The following is a 19,369-nucleotide window of genomic DNA, read 5'->3' on the forward strand; positions in this document are numbered from 1 at the left end:
GGCCTCAGGGTGTTCCCCCCTGCTTCCCCCTCGCTCCGGGGCTGCCAGGGCACAAATCAGGCCGCCCAGCTGCGGCTGCCAAGCAGGGTGACAGAGGGGAAGGGAGGCTCCAGAGCCCTGTCACCAGCCGTCAAAATAATAGCCGAGCACTGGGGGGGCAGGGGGCTAATGCAGCTAATTACGTGCATCTCTCCCTGTGTGAGAACCGACAGGAGCGAAGCAGCTTCAGATCCCGCCAGGATGCAAGAGCACGTACAGCCATAAAGTGATAGACAGAGTTACGTAGTATCAGGAGCTCTCTCTGCAAGACAATGCACTGCTTTGCAACGGATGGAGATAAGTACGTTTATAGGTCCTTAATGCGACTAGAGGCATATATTTGGACAGGGTTCCAGTCTGACCTGCTTCTCAGAGCCTAAAATAACAAACAAATCAGTGCGCCTTTATTTTGAGAAAACGTTGCTCACAGTAATAAGGGTGGGTGGGGGCACCCAAAAGGAAGCAGAGTTGTGATAAAACTTCCATTTTGTTCTTTCTTGCATGTCACGTAAAAAAAATGTACATTATAATTCAGAATGCCTTTCAGGGTTTATTTTTCTTTACATTGTTACATGCCCGATCACATCTGATTTTGGAAGCTAAGCAGGGTCTGACTTGGCTGACATTTGGGAGACTGTTGAAAAGCAGGAGTCTGAGCAAGATCTGTGTGCTCATTATATGAATGTGCAGTGCCTAAAAGCGTGACTGGGGGAATGACAAGAATATTCACAGCTTTTCGATATCTTAAAATTCTGCTTTTCTCCATCTCTAGCAACTGAAATAACACTATGACTGAAAATAATGTCATGAATATTAAATGAGCATTTTTTTAAATAATAAAAAGGACTGCTTGTGAATGCTGGTTAGTACTTTACAAAAAGCACAGAAAAATCCTTTGAGCAAACTGATCATCAGATCATTAGAGGTAGGAAATAAATTCTTTGATTTCTGTCTGCTTGCTACTTACTTTACTAAGTGCTGACAGTGTCAGGGGACTTAAAATCCCTTTAAAATTCATTTCAGTACAATTAAGTGAAAACAGTACAAGATTTTTAACAGAAAAGATACAAGAGGTAGCCAGAGGATTTTTTAACATGGGATTTATTCTTGTTCTTGGTGTTTCCAGTGACAGAAGGCTTAATTATGTCATAGAATGGTTCATTCTCATTCTTGCTTTACCTTAGAAAATTTCAGAAAACCAAGGCTGATCTGTTACAATTTTACTTTGAGGCTCACAAGCAAGAGTTAAAATTTTAAGAAAAGTTTCTTTGCTTAAACATGCTCCTTAGAATAAATTCAGTTAAAAAAAAAAAAAAACCAAAACCAAAACAAAACCAAAACAAAACTGTAACTAGAACTCCCTCTCTTGCTCTCTTATCAAATATCATCAGTGGTTATGTCTCAGATCCTGAGTGGGCTCTGTGGTCCAAGGTGAGGGGTTTTTTTTCTTTTTTTGTTACCTTCTACCCTGTAAAAGTTTAAAAGGCAAAACCAAACATCAAACAGATATTTGAGTATCTGCCTTCCACCATTAAACAAGACATAAATATGATATGGCAAAGCAAGGCAAGATTCGCATGCTGTAAGCCTCTCCCACACAGTGCCCAAGATGTCCCCATTCAGTTTTGCAGTCCGTCTTTGTTATAGCAAAATGTGAGGGATTTCTAAATCCTGATTTGGATGCATCCCCCTACAGCAGAGACAAACCAACAATTACTGAAGCACGGCAAGTTGTTTTCAGTTTATCAGGTTTTTTTCTAAGCCAGGCTTGTGGTGTCATTGAAAGTTTGAATGCTTCCATTCTCTGAGCAGGCCAGTGGCTTTTCAATAGCAGAAGATCAAATGATGTTAATCAGGCAGTGTGACCTAATCCTCTAATTCAGCTGCCTTTTTACATTAGAAATGTTCTGCTCATGTAAGATTGATTTGCTCTTAAATTGACTTTTTTTCCCCCCAAATGTGCTATTCTAATGTCCTACTCTTGGCTCTGCAGATGTGTTACACATATAAGGGAAACCCACTTTTTCTTCATTTTGAAGGTTTAGATAGGTTAATCCTAACGATTCTGACAGAAAATACCTTGTTAATCACAGAAAGCCCAAGATGTTATGCAACAGCAGCAAGAAGAACATTTTTCTTTCCAGTAGTGATGCCACAGGTTAGTTACACAGGACAGGGACACTCTGGACAGTTATTGCTGACTACTGGAAGGCTACCATAAGGGTACATTCTCCTCAGCTTTCTAATATGGAGGGCATATTAGAAAATACATGAGGGCATGTAGTGACAGGACAAGATGGAATGGCTTTAAAATGGAAGAGAGTAGGTTTAGATTAGGTATTAGGGAAAAAATGCTTTCCTGTGAGTGTGGTGAGACACTGGTACAGATTGCCCAGAGAAGTTGTAGATGCCCTATCCCTGAAAGTGTGCAAGGCCAGGTTGGATGGGGCTTTGAGCAACCTGGTCTAATGGAAGGTGTCCCTGCTTGTTGTGGAGAGGTGGAACTAGATGATCTTTAAGGTCTTTTCCAACCCAAACCATTCTGTGACTCTGAAGTCTCAGCAGAAGATGTCCAGCCCTCGGCACAGACATCAGTGCACAGTGCCTCTCTCAGGTGCCTCTCCCCTGCTTTGACAGCCCACGTAGGGCAGTGTGGGCTCCCAGGGCACAAGAACATACAGTCCAGCACTGCGAGTTGCACGGCAGAGTGAAGGGAGCCACACGGCACATGTCACTCCAAAGGTTTGCTCTTCGGGACCCTTACTGAAGAATTCTTGCAAGAGAGTTGCACTAGCTAACTCTACATAGTTGCTAAGATTGCCTCAGACAAAGGAAGATAATATAGTCTGGAAAACTAAAATGACCATTTACAGTGTCTGGCAGGTGCTCATCAATCTTTTTGCTATTAAGGAGGGCATCAAGGCTGCTATTCTTTCCTAATGGGTCTGTGATACACAATCATTTTGCCATGTCCACTGAACTATGCAACTCTTTATTTTTTCTTTTCCTGCCAGATGATAACAAATGAATCCCAACAATTAGTTACTTTTCCTGAAGATATTTTGCCAATACAAGGTTACTATGCCCATGCTGGCAGAACACACAAGGGTTTTCAAAACCTGATGTGTTATCATTGATGCTGCATTATATAAACCACAGACTGATTATGGTCCACTCTAGGAGTAGTTACCGGGTCTGCTCCCAGCCACCTGGCATGTGGGGAGATGATTTTCACATTACTGCACCGAGTGTGCACAGCATCCCCTCTCCCCCAGCGCTATTTCTTAAAGAAATGGAAGCACAATTCCAGTCTGGCATTGGGCAGCAGCAAATGCGGTGGAAGCAAAAATCTGTGGGCAGAGAGCGCCATCTCCAGCTACCAAATCATAATTACTCTGCGGTAACTAGCTTATTTGGGATTTCTTTTTTTGGAATTGCCAACTGTTCTGGCAAAAGATGGAGAAAAAAGCCAGCTGAGACTGATGAAAAATTGAGACTTAAGCCTTAGCACTACCTTAATATCCTGTAGGGAGACTCTGATAATCCTTGCTGAAGTTTCTGAATTACATAAAAAAAGCTGCTTAAAATTGCATGGAGCTGAGCATCCCAAATTTGTTTCTGTTTTCAGTCTACTTACTCAAGAATAAAATCATGACAGAGCTAATATTTGTACTATGTTAGGATCCTCCAGGCTACAGAGAGTCCATGCATTTAATACTACACATGATGCATTTGATAGGTACTTGGAAAAGCACATAAATGATACCTCTAAATACTGTCACAGAATGACTGGGTGAAAACCAGTGTAAATAAGCAATATGCAAAAACAGCACACCAAGTGCATGCAGAAGAATTATATACATATAAATGCTACAAATTTGACAAATATTACAAAAATTACACTGACGCCAGTGCCTGTGAGTCCAGGCTCATTAATATCATTCAAGAGTTCATTCTAAAAACATACCTTAAGGACATCAGTGGCAAAGAATTTGTTAGACAATAAAATTGAAAAATCATACCTCCTCCATACATGTGGTGTGTATACGACTTACCCATATTAAAGAATTATTAATGGATTTGCAAGAGCAAATCGATTACTGGATTTAAAGTGTTATAAATAATAAACATGTGCATTGAATAGATACATTCAGGAAGGGTTAAAAGACAATGTATCTATTATCATCTAGCCTTAAGAATAGCATTTCTGAACTAGATACAGCATCTTATTTAAAATGCAAATTATTAAATTACTCCACGTTATTTCTATGATTGAGTTCTAAAGGCTTTTTTCTCAACCATTCAGGAAACCAGAAAGAGGCTGCAAGATACACAAAAAACGTGGATGAAGCTCTATTAGAAAGAGACCTGTAAAGGATAAGAAGGCAGTCAAGAACAGCTGGCATTGATTTATGAAGAACAAATCACACTTGGCCAATCTGATTGCTACAGTGGACAAGGATGGAGCAGAGGACACAATCTTCACTTCATTACAGTGGTTGAAATTATTTCCTGCAGCACTTTCACTCAAAAACTGATGAACTATGGCATGAACAAGCTGTCTAATAGGTGCATTGAAAACTGCCAAGGCTGACAGGCTCAGTGGGTGGCACTGGTGGCTGGGCTATGCGTCTGAAGGCCCAAAACAAGTTGAGTACTCTAGGGTTTGATACTAGAGTCCATATGGAGCATTGTCTTATTAAAAACCTGGACCATGGGACAGGATGCACTCTTGGGCTATTTTAAGGTAACACTAAGTTAGAAGGGATGGCTGACACACTAAATGGTAGAGCTTAAGCTGTAAGGGACTTTAGCAAGCTTCTGGACTGGGCTGGCAGAAGTTTCAACACAGAGAACCACAAGGATAAATGCTCAGTTCTGGACCTAAAAAGGGTTAGTACCAACTGTGAAGAAACAGGCTGTTAAGAAACAGGCTGTCTAGCAGCTTTGTCAGAAAGGACCTGGGGTTATGTGAAAGCCAAGTCCAACATAAGCACAAAGCATGCTCTCATCCCAAAGAGGGGGAAATCACACAGTAGCCTACATCAGGAGTACAGTCAGCATGCTGAGGAAAGTTCCTGTCCCCCTTTGCTTAGTGTTGGTGAGGCGCTGGCTGGACACAGGGCCCATTTTGGTGCTTTCTCAGACCAAGACAGGGTACCTCCAGTGAAGGCTACCAAGACAAATGGGATTTAAACCACATCACCTTGAAGGAGGTGTTGAGGTATGCCAGGCCTGCCCTGCCTGTTGATGAGCACAAGGGCCCATAAAACAGCACCCTGCAGCTGCTCTAAGGGGGATTACAAATCTGGCAGAGCTCAATTTCCTGTGGTCGTGGCACACAATACAACATGAAACTATGGGCACAAGGAGGTCCAAAGAGGACATTATGAAACAGACTTTATGTGGAAGGCAGGCAGCCTGGACAAAGTATGAAATTTTTATTTTGGATGTTTTCAAGAGCTGTCAAGACAATCTGCAATAGATGTGATTCGCTTCAACCAGGAAAGCTGTACTGCAACAGCCAGTGCGTTTATGACTGTGTACACAGGTGTAAAGGTGATGACTTTCCTGGTCTAGGATTCTTGTTTATTGTGAGAAGACAGCCTTAAAATGGTCACTAAAATGTTGTCTGGGCTTCATTATTAATTTAGGAGCTTAAATATATGCACAAACAAAAATAAAAATACTCTGCCATCTGTTGATAGCTGGCAAAACTGCAGATATTCTCTCCTGAAAACAGACTATTCCATCGCCACATTTAAACCATTACCCACTATTTCAGTTGGCAACATAGAAGTAGCAAAGAAATGCAATGTATTTTGAAAATCCACCAGTTGCCAGGTATGTCACTTGTGTTATTTATTCAACTCATACAAGTGATGGATGCGTTTGTAGCAAGATGCTGGGAGGCTCCACAGAATAATTTAAAACTCATCAGCAACCCTGATAACTATCCGCTCTTCTCTGAGCAGTAACATGAGTTTGCACTGGGGTTTTCTTGGCATGGTAAGGTCACCGAGATGCTCAGTTTTGACTGCAGTATGAACTACTCCTGCCTTCGAGGCTGCCTTTGCCTCCTCCCTGCTGAACCCCCCGGAAGAGAGCAGAGGACGCGCTTGCCACTTTCCCTTCCCCTCTCTACTCCACAGCGCTCATGCCCGTGAGCAGCCCGGCTTCTTTGCTGCTTTTCTCGTTGAAGTCACAGTCTGTGCTGCTCTTTTTCGTGGGTAATGAATCCTCGAAGAGCCAGAGCTTTGGGGACGCGCTCCCGCCCCGCACTGCCACTTTCCCCGCCCAGCACCAGGGCCTCGCTGCGGACGGGCTCCCGCGGGCACAGGGTGGGAACCGCCGCCTCCCGCCCCGGCAGGGGGAGGAGGAGCCGCGGCTGAGGCCGTGCTGCCGGCGGCCGATGGCGGCGGGCGGCGGGGCCGGGCTGCTGCCCTTCCTGCGGCTGCTGGGCCAGCTCAAGGTGGGCGCGGGGCAAGGGCCCGGCGCGGCGGGGCGGCCGCGGGGGCTGGGGCCGGGCCGGGGCGCTGGGCCGGGGCGCCGGGCCGGGTTCCCCGCTGTCCCCGGGCTGGCAGCGCAGCGCGGCGGGCAGAGGCCGGCGTCAGCCGCGGCTTCCGCTCGGTTGTGCCAGCGCAGCGCGGCCGGCGGGGCCGGGGCTGAGGCTGGGCCGTGCTCCTGCCTTGGGGGGCCCGGGCCTCGGGGCAGGGGCTCGCCGGGAGCATCAAAGCTCTCCGGAGCGTGGAGGTCACGGTGCGGCGGAATTTCCACCGGTGTCTCTGAAAGGAGGGCCTGCAAAAGCAGGGGGTTTAACCTTTCCAGTGCCATGGTCTGGTGGATACGGTGGTATCCTGTCAGAGGTTGAACCTGATGATCTCTGCGGCCTTTTCCGACCTAATTGATTGTGTGGTTCTGTGACACTGGCACAGAGAGTACCGCGGACAGGATGGGTGTACAGGAACGTGGCAAACCCAGAGAGCGTCTCCGATCATATGTACAGGATGGCGATGATGGCTTTGGTGACTGAAGATAAAAACCTTAACAAGGACAGGTGAGACTGCCTCTGGTTATCACAACCATGTGTTAATATTGTGGGAGAGCTGCAAACAAAATGCTAAAAGAAGCTGTCCCGAATAAGAGCTTTTAAATCACACTGAAGGAATTTGAAAGCCTTTTGCCTCTTCCCTCCATCCTGTGGGCAGGGTCCTGCTTACCTGGAGAACTGAAAGGGGCTAAAAACTTTAATTGCTAAACTGAGAGTGCTGAGGCAAGTCCTTAGTGCAGTGGGTCGAAGCTGCTCTTCTTTCAGGCAGTAAATAAACAACCTTGTTAAAAAACAGTGTGAAGCAATAGACAGCCACGTCAGAGCCATAGACCATGTGAATTTTGACAGACTGAATGAGCACTCAGCAACAGTAAGGAGCCACAGAACTCCTCTGGCATAGCAGAGAAAGCTCAAGGAAGGCTTTCTGAGTATTCTGCCATAGACTGGTATAGCTACAGAGCTGTGAGTGACAGATTGTATACTGAATTTGGGATGGCTCCAATCAGATTACCTTCTACCTGTTGCAGGAAAAACATGAAGTGTATAATGTAGTTAATTACCACAACATCTCCAAAAGCCAAGTGTACAAGAGCTAAGTACATTACTTTTGAATGTTATGCTCTGGTACACAGTGTATTTATACTTAAATCTACATTTACAAGCAGTAGGGACTAGAAATCAGAAATCAAAATCATGTCTAGGTGGAAACTACAACCCTAACAAAAAAGTGAAAAATGTTACATTAAGTTTAAGAAAAGCTCCAGCCAACCTTTAGAGTATATGAAGGGAGATAAATTCTGCAGTCTCTTAGCATTTTGAATAAGTTTTAGACTTAGGATGCTGAAAAACTAATTATTCTGTCTCTGTTTCTTGTCAGATGCATACGATTAGCTTTGGTTCATGATATGGCTGAATGCATTGTTGGAGATATTGCTCCTGCAGATAATATCCCAAAAGAGGAGAAACACAGGCGAGAAGAGGTATGAACATAAGGTGTGAAGCCACAGCTGCAGAGCATTCTGTGTGTTTTCATGTTCTGGTGGTGGTGAAGGAACACTTTAGGCAATACTAATACTGCCATTGGCATTGGACAAGCCTGCCACAACCAAGTAGAGTTCTTGTCTCATTGTGTTTTTTGCATCTGTAACGTCACCAAGTACAAGGTTACGGAAGAATCTTTGAAGTAATCTTCACCTTGGCCATTTATTCCCGAACTAGCTGCAGTTTTGGTAGCCTGAATTAGTCATGTTCAGCAGCCTTACCAAGAGGTGAGGAGCAGGGAGTAGGTGCACTGAGTAGGATGGATGACAGTTCATGTCAGATCGTTTGTGTGGTGCCACATCATGAGGTTGACAGAGACTTTATTTAAACCTTTTGCACAGAACCCCAGATGCAGGTGTCTTCGTTGTTGTTGTGATTCTTTGAGTGCCACATGCCTAGAGTCACTTTATTTTTGGTCTTGCACTTATCCAAACTGTTCAATTGGTGTTTTTGGTTTGTGGCATTATTTGAAGAAAATATAAACCACTTCTGTAGCCACAGCTAGAGGGCAATGTCATGCCTCAGAAACTCTTCAGAGGCTTTTTTTATTCAGTGTAAGAACACACTAGGAAGTATATTGAAAAAAAGAAACACCAAAATTACAGACAGTAAAGATAGTACTTCAAGAATGCCAAATGCACCTTAGATCTTTCATTTCCAGTTTCTTAGCTAACAGCTTACTCCTAGACTTAGTTATGGCCCCCCCAGCCCCTAGTTTTAAACAGATAAGCATAAAAGGTGGGGGAATAATCACTGAAGTGTTTTGTTACCCTCTTCAAAGAGCTTCAAAACACTGAACAGAAGAAAACTTTCCTGGGAGCCTCTAAAGGTGGTTGTGTCACTGAAGATCAGTCTTCAGCTTCAGTCTAGAGAGAATTCTTACTTTAATTTAGGCAAGGAAAAAGATATTTTGATGTCTAGGTATGTTTAAGAAGCTTTCTTAAGTATTTGCAGCTCCTTCTGCTCCCATTTCAGTCAGTGAGGACTTTGCTGTTGACTTTGTGGGAAGGAGAGTAAAGCATTAAACATTTGGGATGACTCTGAAATACTTCGTAGTAAAAATAGACTATGGGTAGCCACTTCAGGAGGTGGCTTGAGGTGAGTTATCAACACTCTGCTTGCACTGCAGAGTTCTCCCTTTTTCTGTTTGCTCTACAGCTGATGTTGGGCTGGCTCTGAAGTTTGCTGCTTGTGCAGTAACTTTAACCAGTGAGTCTCACCAACACTACGGCAGCAGAAAATAAACCTGATTAAAAAGAAGTTTCGGATTGTTTTTTTGGAGGAGGTAGGGTGTTGTTTGGAGTAGAGGTTTTTGCCAGGTAAGTCATTTTAGCCACCTAACCTTGAAATCTGAGGAGTGCCAGAGCTGGAAAGAGGTGTAAGGAATGAGACCTTGATGCTTCAGTGGTGGCGAGCAATGGGGAACCATATTGTGACACTCTATCATCCTGAATTTGAAGTGGAGAAACAATCATGGCACAAAATCTTTGTCTCGCCTGTGATATTGGTTGTTTCAGAAGCAGCCCTTCCTGTTACTGGGAGAACAGTAGCGATGGCACAGAAATGACACTGAGCAGCTGGGAGAACACAAAGAATGTGCATAACAATTTCTGGAGTCACAAGTTCTGCCAGGCGCCTGCTCCAGTGCAGGCTTCCTACAGGGTCACAGCCTCCTTTGGGCATCCCCCTGCTTCGAATCCTCCATGGGCTCCAGGTGGATGTCTGCTCCACCATGGACCTCCAGGGGCTGCAGGTGGATCTCTGCTCCTCTGTAGGGCTGCAGGGGCTCTTCCTCACAGGCTGCTGGAGAATCTCTGCTCTGGTATCTGAAGCACCTTGCTCTGGTATCTGAAGCACCTTCTCCTTCTTCACTAACCCTGGTATCTGCAGAGATCTTCCTTTCACTTCTCACTTCTCCCTCTGGGTGCAGTTGCACAGGGATTTTCCCCTCCTTAAATATGTTATCCCAGAGGTGCCACCACCTTGGCGTTGGCCAGAGCTGTAGCCATCTTCTGCCATGCCTAAACAATACAATAATATGTTGTGTAGTAGATGTTTCTGCTAACTTGGTAGCAACTAGATAATTATTCAGAAAAGATAATGATAAAAATGTTGCCCAGAAAATAGATAAATGTAAATGGCTTTTTTTTTTTTTTTTTTTTCCAGACAGCTATGCAACAACTGACCCAGCTTCTATCTGAGGACCTTGGAAAAGAAATCTATGAACTCTGGGAAGTAAGCTTGCATTTTTTTAATCCCATGTTAAAATTCAGGGTGTCCCATTCTCTTCTTCCCATGTACCTGTGAAACTGTGCCATCTCTTATTTTGACCTCAAGAAAGTGCAATTTACTTGCTTAGAAGATAACCAGTATGAGTCACGGTCATTTCAGGATCCTTTTCAAACAGAAACCCTGGACCATATAACCAGCTTCTGCCCTGGCCTCTCAGAGTTCCAGATGAACCTGTCCAGGGCTTGGTTTGTACAGCTGAAGGAAGGGTTTGTCCTCTACTCTGGATATAAATCTGTTTTTTTTATTATATTATCACTTTTGTTCATATCTGGCCATTTGCAGCTTTTAGTACAGGAAAAAAAAAAAATGGGAGGTGAGGGTGCTGTGGATTATTTTCTGCTTTTTATGCAAGTAATTTCTGTGGCTTTCATTTCTTTATAATGAAGCCCATTAGACCAAGATATTTAGTTGTAAATTAAAATGATTAAGTTAACTAAAGTTTAAACTTAAATGTGACAGAAACCAGCACTTTTCTACAAACACCAGAGATTTCTGGTCTTGGGTTCCTTAAAAGTTTGTATTAGGAAGTGTCTTTTGTGTTTGAAGGTGATTTAACCATTTTTATGTGAACCCATGCTGTTAATTGATAAGATCTTTTATAATTGCAAATGAGGGATGATTAGATTATTTCCAAACAATTAGAGATTATAATTACTGTGCTTTATCTCCTCCTGACATACGGTCACATGAGGGGAAGTGTATCCACAACCTCTTGTTCACATACTGCTGCAAACAATGGATTCTATGTTTCTTGGACTCCGTGACCTGACTCTGTATATTGTATTCATATTGTTTTCCATTTAGAGTGTATTTAAATTCCAGATATTTGCATCCAATTTCTGCCTTTTGCTGCAACACCCTCTTTGTGGTTTTGTTTTGGGTTTAGCGGTTTGTTTGTTTGTTTTTTCCTGTTGTTGTGTGGTGAAACAGGCAGTGGGAATGGTCTTTCAGAGCTATATTTTAAGGTAAAGAGGGTAAATCAACATCATCAGATCTGGCAATTAATGTATGTGCATTTTTTTAGGGAGCACTGGTTCCTTCTCCCTTGAGAAACTATTATAATTGAGGAAAATGAGGTTTTAATAGATAAGGTTAGTGCTGTATAACTACTTTTTTTTCTTTGCTGGTCTCAGTCTTCTCCTGTGACTGTGTAAGAGCTGGTTCAGTATGGAGTCAGTTCTTCAGCATGTTAGCTTTTCATCATTCTCAGTAACCATAATTTAATACATGCACACTTTTGATAATTTGGTCTTTGTTTCTACCTTCAGGATTATTTATTGGCACTGAGTCTGCAATACATTAGCATGAGTGCAACCCACATAGCAGAGGGGGTAACCTAAAAATCTACCATTCACATGGAGTTCCTCTAGTGTTGTTTGAAGTGGAACTAGTAAATTTTCCATTTCTGTTCCTTTTTTCTTTGCCTTTGCTTTACAAGTTCTTTTACTCAGAGTTCGGATTAAAACACAGGAGATGCTGAGCTTTTCTTCTGACTCAGATGTTTATTGTTTCTTATCTATGGCACAGCTGCACAGAATGTGCCTCTAAGTTAACAAGGTGGAAATGGCCCCCGAGTTCTATCTTCCGAGGCCTTTTAAAGCCCATACTACCCAATTATGGAATGCCAGCTAATTTATTTTTACTTAAAATCCAGTAACTAATCATTCATGTTCTGCACTGCGGGTTATTTGAACCAATACCAGATCACCCAGGCTTGTGAAGAAGGAAGAAGAAAGAAGAAGAACTAACCTACACCCAAAATCCTCCATCTTGTTACATGTATATTACTGTATCCCATAAACCTAAATTTTCTGAATCCAGGGTTCCAACATGGAACAACTACTTGTTTCTTAAGGAGAAAAGAGCTATGGAAAATGAGAAGCTTGTGATAACTTGGTGTGCTGCTCTGCTCTCAGCTAGCCAGAAGCATTTCCCTATGATTTTGTGAGTGAAGGTGCTTATGGACCAGAGCTGAATAGTGCTGATGTCTTGACACTCTTAGCAAGTTCTTCCTGCACTGCTCTGCCTGTGTCTGTCTCTCTTTGCCTTTCAGCTTTACAAGGACTGCTGCTTTGGACAGTGTTGTGTAGGGGAGAGAGGCAGCAGGAAGATCCCTCAGATATATTTTCACTTTGTAACTTAATCCCAAATACTTCTGAAAAAACATTAAAGTAAATGAGTCAGCACATTTCAGCTCTGTCCTGCTTTTTTTATTCTCAAGTGCAAAAGCATGGGAATGATTTTTAAAAGATGGCCTGTGGTGTTGGAGAGACCAGCTAGTGTTTTTCCAAAGTGTAGTGTTATTTCAGAGCCTTAACCACCTGTGGAGAGGAAACAGTGGTTGTTTCAGCACTGTGCACAGTTGCACATGTAATAGCTGATGTTTCTTAAGGGCAATGTGAGCTGAGGTGTGAATAACATCTGGTGGGTTGTATAGCACAAAGAGGTTGGCAACAGATTGGTACTCCCACTTAATTGTTGGAGGTGGGACCTACTTTTACAGGTGAACAGCCCTACTTCTTTTCCTGAAGTTCTCCTTTGTGCTGCCAAGAGTTTGTCGTCTTTGGTGGACTCTTCCTCCCGGCAAAATAGATTATAAAAAAATAGAGTAGAAATGAGTAGACTTAAGAAAATATGTAGAATTTAAGCAATTTAAAAATGAGACAAAGCTCAGGTTGAAAAGAGAAAAATAAGATGAAAACACTGAAATGAAATTTATTACTAAAATAATTATGAAAATGTAACTGAAAATTCAAAGTACATTGAAATCCCAATAGAATAGTAAGTGAATCAACATGGCTATCGAAATCTGGATTTTTGACTTCAAAGGTAAAGTAATAAGCCTAAGAACAAGCTCCTAATAGTATGAAGACAAGGAGATGACTGTCACGTTTATCTGAGCGTCACTGTGCTGGAGTTACAAAGCCAGGATATTACTACTGTGAATGACACTCACACCACAGTTGTTAAGATGCAGAAAGGAATGCTATGTTCTGTGGTCAGTAGGAAAACCTCTTCTTGTGCTGCTCTTCTCTGCAGAAGTGCTATGGTCCACAGGTTCTGTGGATCTGGGAGCACAGATGGGTCCAGTGTGTACTTAAGACTTTGGTGTGATTAATGGTGGTGGTGATGATGAATGGGGTCAGACCTGCCAATGGTATCAAGGTGATGGTAATCTGCACAGAAAAAAAACATCTTTATGGGGTTGGTTTTGGAAGTCAGTAGTCAGGAAGACTTGCTGATGAGACATCACATACAGTGCAATAGATTTGGAAAAGAGAAAATGAAATGCCAAATCTGTCTGCAGACATCAATGGAAGCAAATGACAGCAAAATTGTTCAAGTTGACTAGAAATGTGAATCACTCATAAATATATACCAATGATTAATAGATACTGTAGAGAGGGAAAAGATAGCACAGAGATAAGGACTGAAAGTCTGAAGGGGAGGACACTCTTTAACCACTCCCCTTCCTATCTCCTAGGAGAGACATAAGGACATAAGCAGCTCAGACAGATTAGACCAAAAAGATTAGGCAGGAATCACAGGAGAAATATAAAGAACAACTGCATATAGAAACAGCAAGTGGTGAGAAAAGTGTAAAATAGGTCTTAAAAATAGGTGGTGACAATGTGTAAGCACACACTGTGGTAATTCATAGCCTTAGCCAGGCCTGAAATAATCTTTATATGTAAAATATTTTTAAGTGGAACCTGTTATTTAACTTGTGTGTCATGCAGAGTTGCCTCCATATCATCCCTGATTCAGCTGAAACAATTGGTATGTTTAGACTTAGATTATGCAAAAGAATTGTGTTCTAAGTCCCACTGCATTTAATACAAAATTGGCACATACTTCAAGGGTTTTGCTGACCCGTGTGTTTGTAAAAACAAAGTCAAAGACATAACTGCGCTGAATATTTCTGGAGTGGCTTGTACTACTGAAGAAAATTCTAGATCTAAAAAGAGATTTTAATGTTCTGTTTCAGAGTAGCAAAATTATTTTCTTACAACTGCACATCTTTTCAGGAATATGAAAACCAGTCTACTGCAGAGGCCAGGTTTGTAAAGGAGTTGGATCAGTGTGAGATGATACTGCAAGCATTTGAGTACGAAGAGTTGGAAAACACACCTGGCAGACTGCAGGATTTTTTTGATTCAACTGCTGGTATGACATTTGGACATCTTTTTTTCCTCTTTCATAAATGAAATATATAAATTGATTTTGTTTTTCTGACAGACTTTCAGAGCAACTAGTTATTTTACTCATTGCTCAAGTCCCCTAATATTTCTGGGGAAACTTAACGGAGTGTGAACATACCTGACATTTATCCGTAGGTATTAAACATGAATTTCATTTACGCCAAATTCCTTTTACGTCACTTTTTACCTAGAGAGAGGCTCAGCTTTCATTACACTTGCATGTGTATAAGGATCTCCCTGAAACATCAGAGGGTTGGTTCATAAAGGAGTCTTCAGTGTTCACCGATGCTCTGACAGCAGCTTGTTTCTACTCTGTCAATGTTTCAGGGACCAGTGAAGTAGAATTTGTTATCCCCACATGAGCTGTGTGACCAGCCCAGGCTTCCTGTGAGAACCACCTCAGTGAAAATGGTTAAGGTGCAACTGTGTTACTTTTTATTCCATCCACTGCTTTTCATCCTTTGCAAAATAAACTGGTAGTTGAAAGCAGAGATAGGTAAAATAATCATCTTTATAATTTTGGCAAGGGAGTTGAACACCAGAGGAGGACCGTAACTAACTCATCCTGTCCTGGTAAAAAAACTAGGGATGGACAAATTCTAGGGATAAGAGGACCAGCAGTCACCAAACAGAGTCCCTGACAAGTCCCGTTTATACTTTGGTAACTCCTCGGGGGAACAATAATCTCTGTGGAAAATTTAATACTTTGATTAGTGAAGGAAAAAAAGGACAACATGACGAAGCTGGGCTGCTTTATTTTCTAACTGACATCTTTGCTCCCCTACCAGAATTCAATAACTTGAGCTGGTGTCTGAGTAGATTCTACAGCATATACCCTAACTGCACCTGTAATAGTGGTTTCCTGTAGCACAATGTGTAATATCAGATTATCTTGGTCAGGGTGCATCCCTTTTTCCGCTCTTAGGTGTCTTAATAGAGCACAAAATACAAGTTTTTTTGGGAGAAGGGATGTAACTACTCTTACTCCATAGTTAGATTGAACTGAGAGCATTCATTTTCTTAAAAGAATAATTTGACATTTATTCTGAGCCTAAAGTGACACTGCTGCTTTCGTTCCAATGCCAGCCTTTCACACGTGGCAAAATGAGAGCATTTTTCATTAACCTTCCCTTTCTTTTGTTTTGCAGGAAAGTTTGTTCACCCAGAAATACTCCAGCTTGTATCTCTGATTAATACAGAAAGGAAAAAAAGAATAGCTGCCACATCTCATCCACATTCCTGAGGTGTTCCTAAATGCTGTAGCCATAATAAATACTTTGGTTTATATTCTGGTCATTATTTTTCCTCCTATAATGTCACTGATTCTGCTGGCAGACTTTTTTTCCTGTGCATTCACTGTGAGAATCCCAGGACCACTTAGAGAGGAGCAGGTAGTGTAGCTGCCTCCCAGATCAGCGGTTGTGTCAGGGAACAAATACTTAGAATTAATTAGTATATTTGGGTTTTTTCTTCTTTTTAATCAGTCTCTGATTAATGCAGTCTCAGTTACAAATAGATTCTCCACTGGGGAAGTTCAGGTACATTTAAAAATCAGTTGATTGCAATCTAATCTGTTCATGTAATGCACTGTGTGGGGCAGGTGGTCTTGTTCCGTGATTTCTAAATATGTATGGACTTAAGTACCTTCAAAATGGGTTAATATCCACTCAGTGCTACACAGAAGCGAGACCAGTGAACAGGTGTCTGTAGAAGCTCTCGACTAAGCTTAGAGATGAGATTTCTTTGGAGTGCATAAGCCTTAAGTGATGGTGGATAAAACTGGTAATCCCATTAATTATATTTTCTCTGTATCTTCCTTGTTTCATACAGCTTTTCCCCTGTTCATGTGTTGTATCAGGGAATGGTGCCAGTATTTCCATAAGGTCTGTATTCCTCACTCCCCCTCAGCCCAGCCTGACAGTTTTACAGACACCTTCACAGGCAATTGATAATCACAGAATCCCTGAGGTTGAAAGGGACCTTTGGAGTTTGTGCAATCTAATGCAGAAGCCTGTACAGTCACATAAAGCTTCTCCCTTCTTCAAGCTGTCACACACTGGTACCAGTTCTGCTGTAAATGAGTTTCTAGCAGAGGTAGTAACGCTAATGGAGAAGTACAGAATGATTGTGAAGTAACACTGTGGTGGTGCTAAATGGCACAGTGGGGCCAGTGTCTGCACACCCAGCTGTTGAGTTGTGCACAGCTGGAGATAAGGGCAATGCCATGATTACCAAATAAGCAAAATCTGCACCTGGAAAAGTTACGTGGTAGGGACCTGGAGTTCTCTGTCTTCTGCCTCATGTCAAATGAAGCAGCATAAAACTAAATTCAATTGTCATACCCTTTAAAGGTAGGTAATGTAGCTGAACACACCTTTTCAGGCACCGTGACTCAGGAGATGCTTTGACTGAAGCTCACAAAGCGCTCTGCAGCTGGTGCCTTTCCTAGAGCACAGAGTGCTGTGCAGAGATGCTGGGAGCTTCTTGCCTCAATGGCTGGCACAGTGCACAAAATCTGCGGTGTATTGGTCTGGTTCAGAGGAGATGTGAGATGCCCACTCTGCTCAGGAAATGCCCAAGGCAGCACTTGAGCCCTGTGCAAACCCTGGAAGAACAGGTTGGACTTCGCTGAGCTGATTAGTGGTTCTTGGCAACAGATTGCCACACTGCAAAGAGGGATGGAGTGGGGCCCACCGAGCTTTCATCAGCATTTTTATTCCACCTAGATGCACTCAAATCATAGTCTCCATTAGCTTGCACTGAGTGATGAGTGTGAAAGAGCTACAGATACATCGAAGGGCAGAACCGAGAACATTCTTGACAAACCAGAAAAGTGGCCTTGAAGAGATGTTTGGTAGAATCACCCAGCACAAATACTGCCCTAAGCAGGAACAGGCCATTCCTGCAGCACAGCAAGAGGCTTCCCCATTCTGCAGGGGATCAAGGGGACAGAGTGTGGAACCCCATGCACAGTAATCATAGGGTGGTTTGAGTTAGAAGGGACCTTAAAGATCATTTAGTTCCAACTCTCTTGGCAGTGACAGGGACCTTCCACTAGACCAGGCTGCTTAGTACTACTGGTAAACACAGAATTATAACAAAGGGTAAAAGAGTAAGAGATTTATTTTTAATATCAAGAACTTCATTTACACAAACTAAGTTGTCCATTAATATCTTCCATTTTAAATAAATTCACATTTATGCACCAAACCACGTAAAATAAGCTAGAAAATTGTCACAAGAATACTAGAAAAACAATTAGATTTGCTTCCATGCTAAAAATCACACTAAAGAGGCATGTGATATAAATGTCCAAAGTTAACTTATGTCCAATAGAACATTACAAAAGGACTTCCAACTTCATAAAAACTAACAAAAGCCACACAAGAGAAAAGGAAAATCACTTAAAGCCACGTTTTCTCACAAAAATTTAAGCAGTTGGTAATGTCAAACTCACTAACACTGATTTGAAGCTTTGGCGTATGCTCAAAAAAATGCATCCATTTTCAAAGTAGCCAGGCTCTTTTCCATCCTGTTTACTGATAACATTGTGCCCACCTCAGTGTCTGGTGAGCTGAGCAACGCACCATGCGGACTGACACGTGCTCACTGCACAGCGAGGTAGTGTCACAAACGTGCCACGCTTTCCTTGGAAAAAATGTTAAAGGAATGCAATTCTGAAAACATGCTGAACCAAAGCTGAGAGACGTCTGGCTCTTGGCGATTGAGCAGATACAATGCGGTTGGTGGAACTGCATCCTGGAGCGAAGCACAGCAACATTTGACACCAAAAGTGGAGTTCTTTTCCTGCGTATTCTCAGGTAACAGGGTCTACGCTAGCAGCTCTGAAGGCATGGGCTCTCTAACCTATGGCACGTCTGAAGCCAAATGCTGGGTTTGTATTCTTTCACTTAAGGCTGTATGTTGACTGAGGCTCACAAATACATCTTCCCTTGGTTTTGAGGGGAAGATAGGGAGGCAAAAAAACTAGACATTCCCTCCACTCCACTTGATTTTGTAATTAATTTCACTGCTGCGTCTTACCACGCCCGAGAGAGCAAGCAATGGTGCACATTTTGAAACTCAAACTTTTCCAGCCAAAATGACCATCTGAAATCAGCAGCTGTGATAGGTTCAGTTTCTGTATGAATAACCAGGTGGCTCTTCCTGCCCTCCTTAACTCTGCTGCCTAACGGGCATAGGGCAATGCCAGACTGTATCAGTGAAGGAGAAGCAACTTTTTGTGACAGTAAGTGATTTTAATTCTGTTAGGAAATAGATCATGTACCAACACTCCTGAGCAAGGGGCACCTGGTATGGATGGTAGACAGCTGGTGTATGGGCTACTGCTGGCAGTTGAATGCCTTGCACAGCTCTAGGTCCATCTGTCTGATGTGGCACTGAGAGGGAAGCCAGAAACCAACGGATAGAAAAGAGTAAACCAAAATAAATACGAAACGGAGACTGGGAGATTGTTAGGAGGGAACTCATATGTAGCTGAAAACTATTTTAGTCACTTAACACAGAATTTAGTGCATTATAGCCAGTGACTTGCATGTGGTTTTGATGATGTACAAAGTACCTGGTGATAAAATGGCCCATCTAAAATAGAAATAGGGAGAGGAAACATTTCTCCAACACAAGGACAGGATAGCAATTTTCCAAAGCTGACAAAACCTTGTTGCACAAGTTGTGTGGGCAAGTCTCTGAAGAGAGGCATTTGGGGCTCAGGAGGGGCTGCTTT

The 19,369-nt window shown here is 42.5% G+C and overlaps 1 protein-coding gene across 1 annotated transcript; it reads left to right on the plus strand.

Annotated features, from left to right (window-relative positions):
* The first annotated feature begins 6,436 nt into the window (after window positions 1–6,436).
* HDDC2 (HD domain containing 2) lies at window positions 6,437–15,910 on the plus strand. The gene is made up of 6 exons (XM_082302676.1): window positions 6,437–6,511; window positions 6,975–7,096; window positions 7,968–8,070; window positions 10,298–10,366; window positions 14,452–14,590; window positions 15,774–15,910. Exons 1-6 carry the CDS (start codon window positions 6,452–6,454, stop codon window positions 15,866–15,868), a joined length of 588 nt encoding a protein of 195 aa, XP_082158802.1. The 5' UTR covers window positions 6,437–6,451; the 3' UTR covers window positions 15,869–15,910.
* The last annotated feature ends 3,459 nt before the right edge of the window (window positions 15,911–19,369 follow it).

This window comes from Coloeus monedula (genome assembly GCF_965178545.1).
Source record: "Coloeus monedula genome assembly, chromosome: 2".
Classification (NCBI taxonomy): domain Eukaryota; kingdom Metazoa; phylum Chordata; class Aves; order Passeriformes; family Corvidae; genus Coloeus; species Coloeus monedula.

Coding starts and splice junctions, on each gene's coding strand:
- HDDC2 (XM_082302676.1), top strand. CDS start 6,452: ATGGCGGCGGGCGGCGGGGCCGGGCTGCTGCCCTTCCTGCGGCTGCTG. Junction 8,071..10,297: donor AGAAACACAGGCGAGAAGAG/GTATGAACATAA, acceptor TTTTTTTTCCAG/ACAGCTATGCAACAACTGAC. Junction 10,367..14,451: donor AAATCTATGAACTCTGGGAA/GTAAGCTTGCAT, acceptor ACATCTTTTCAG/GAATATGAAAACCAGTCTAC.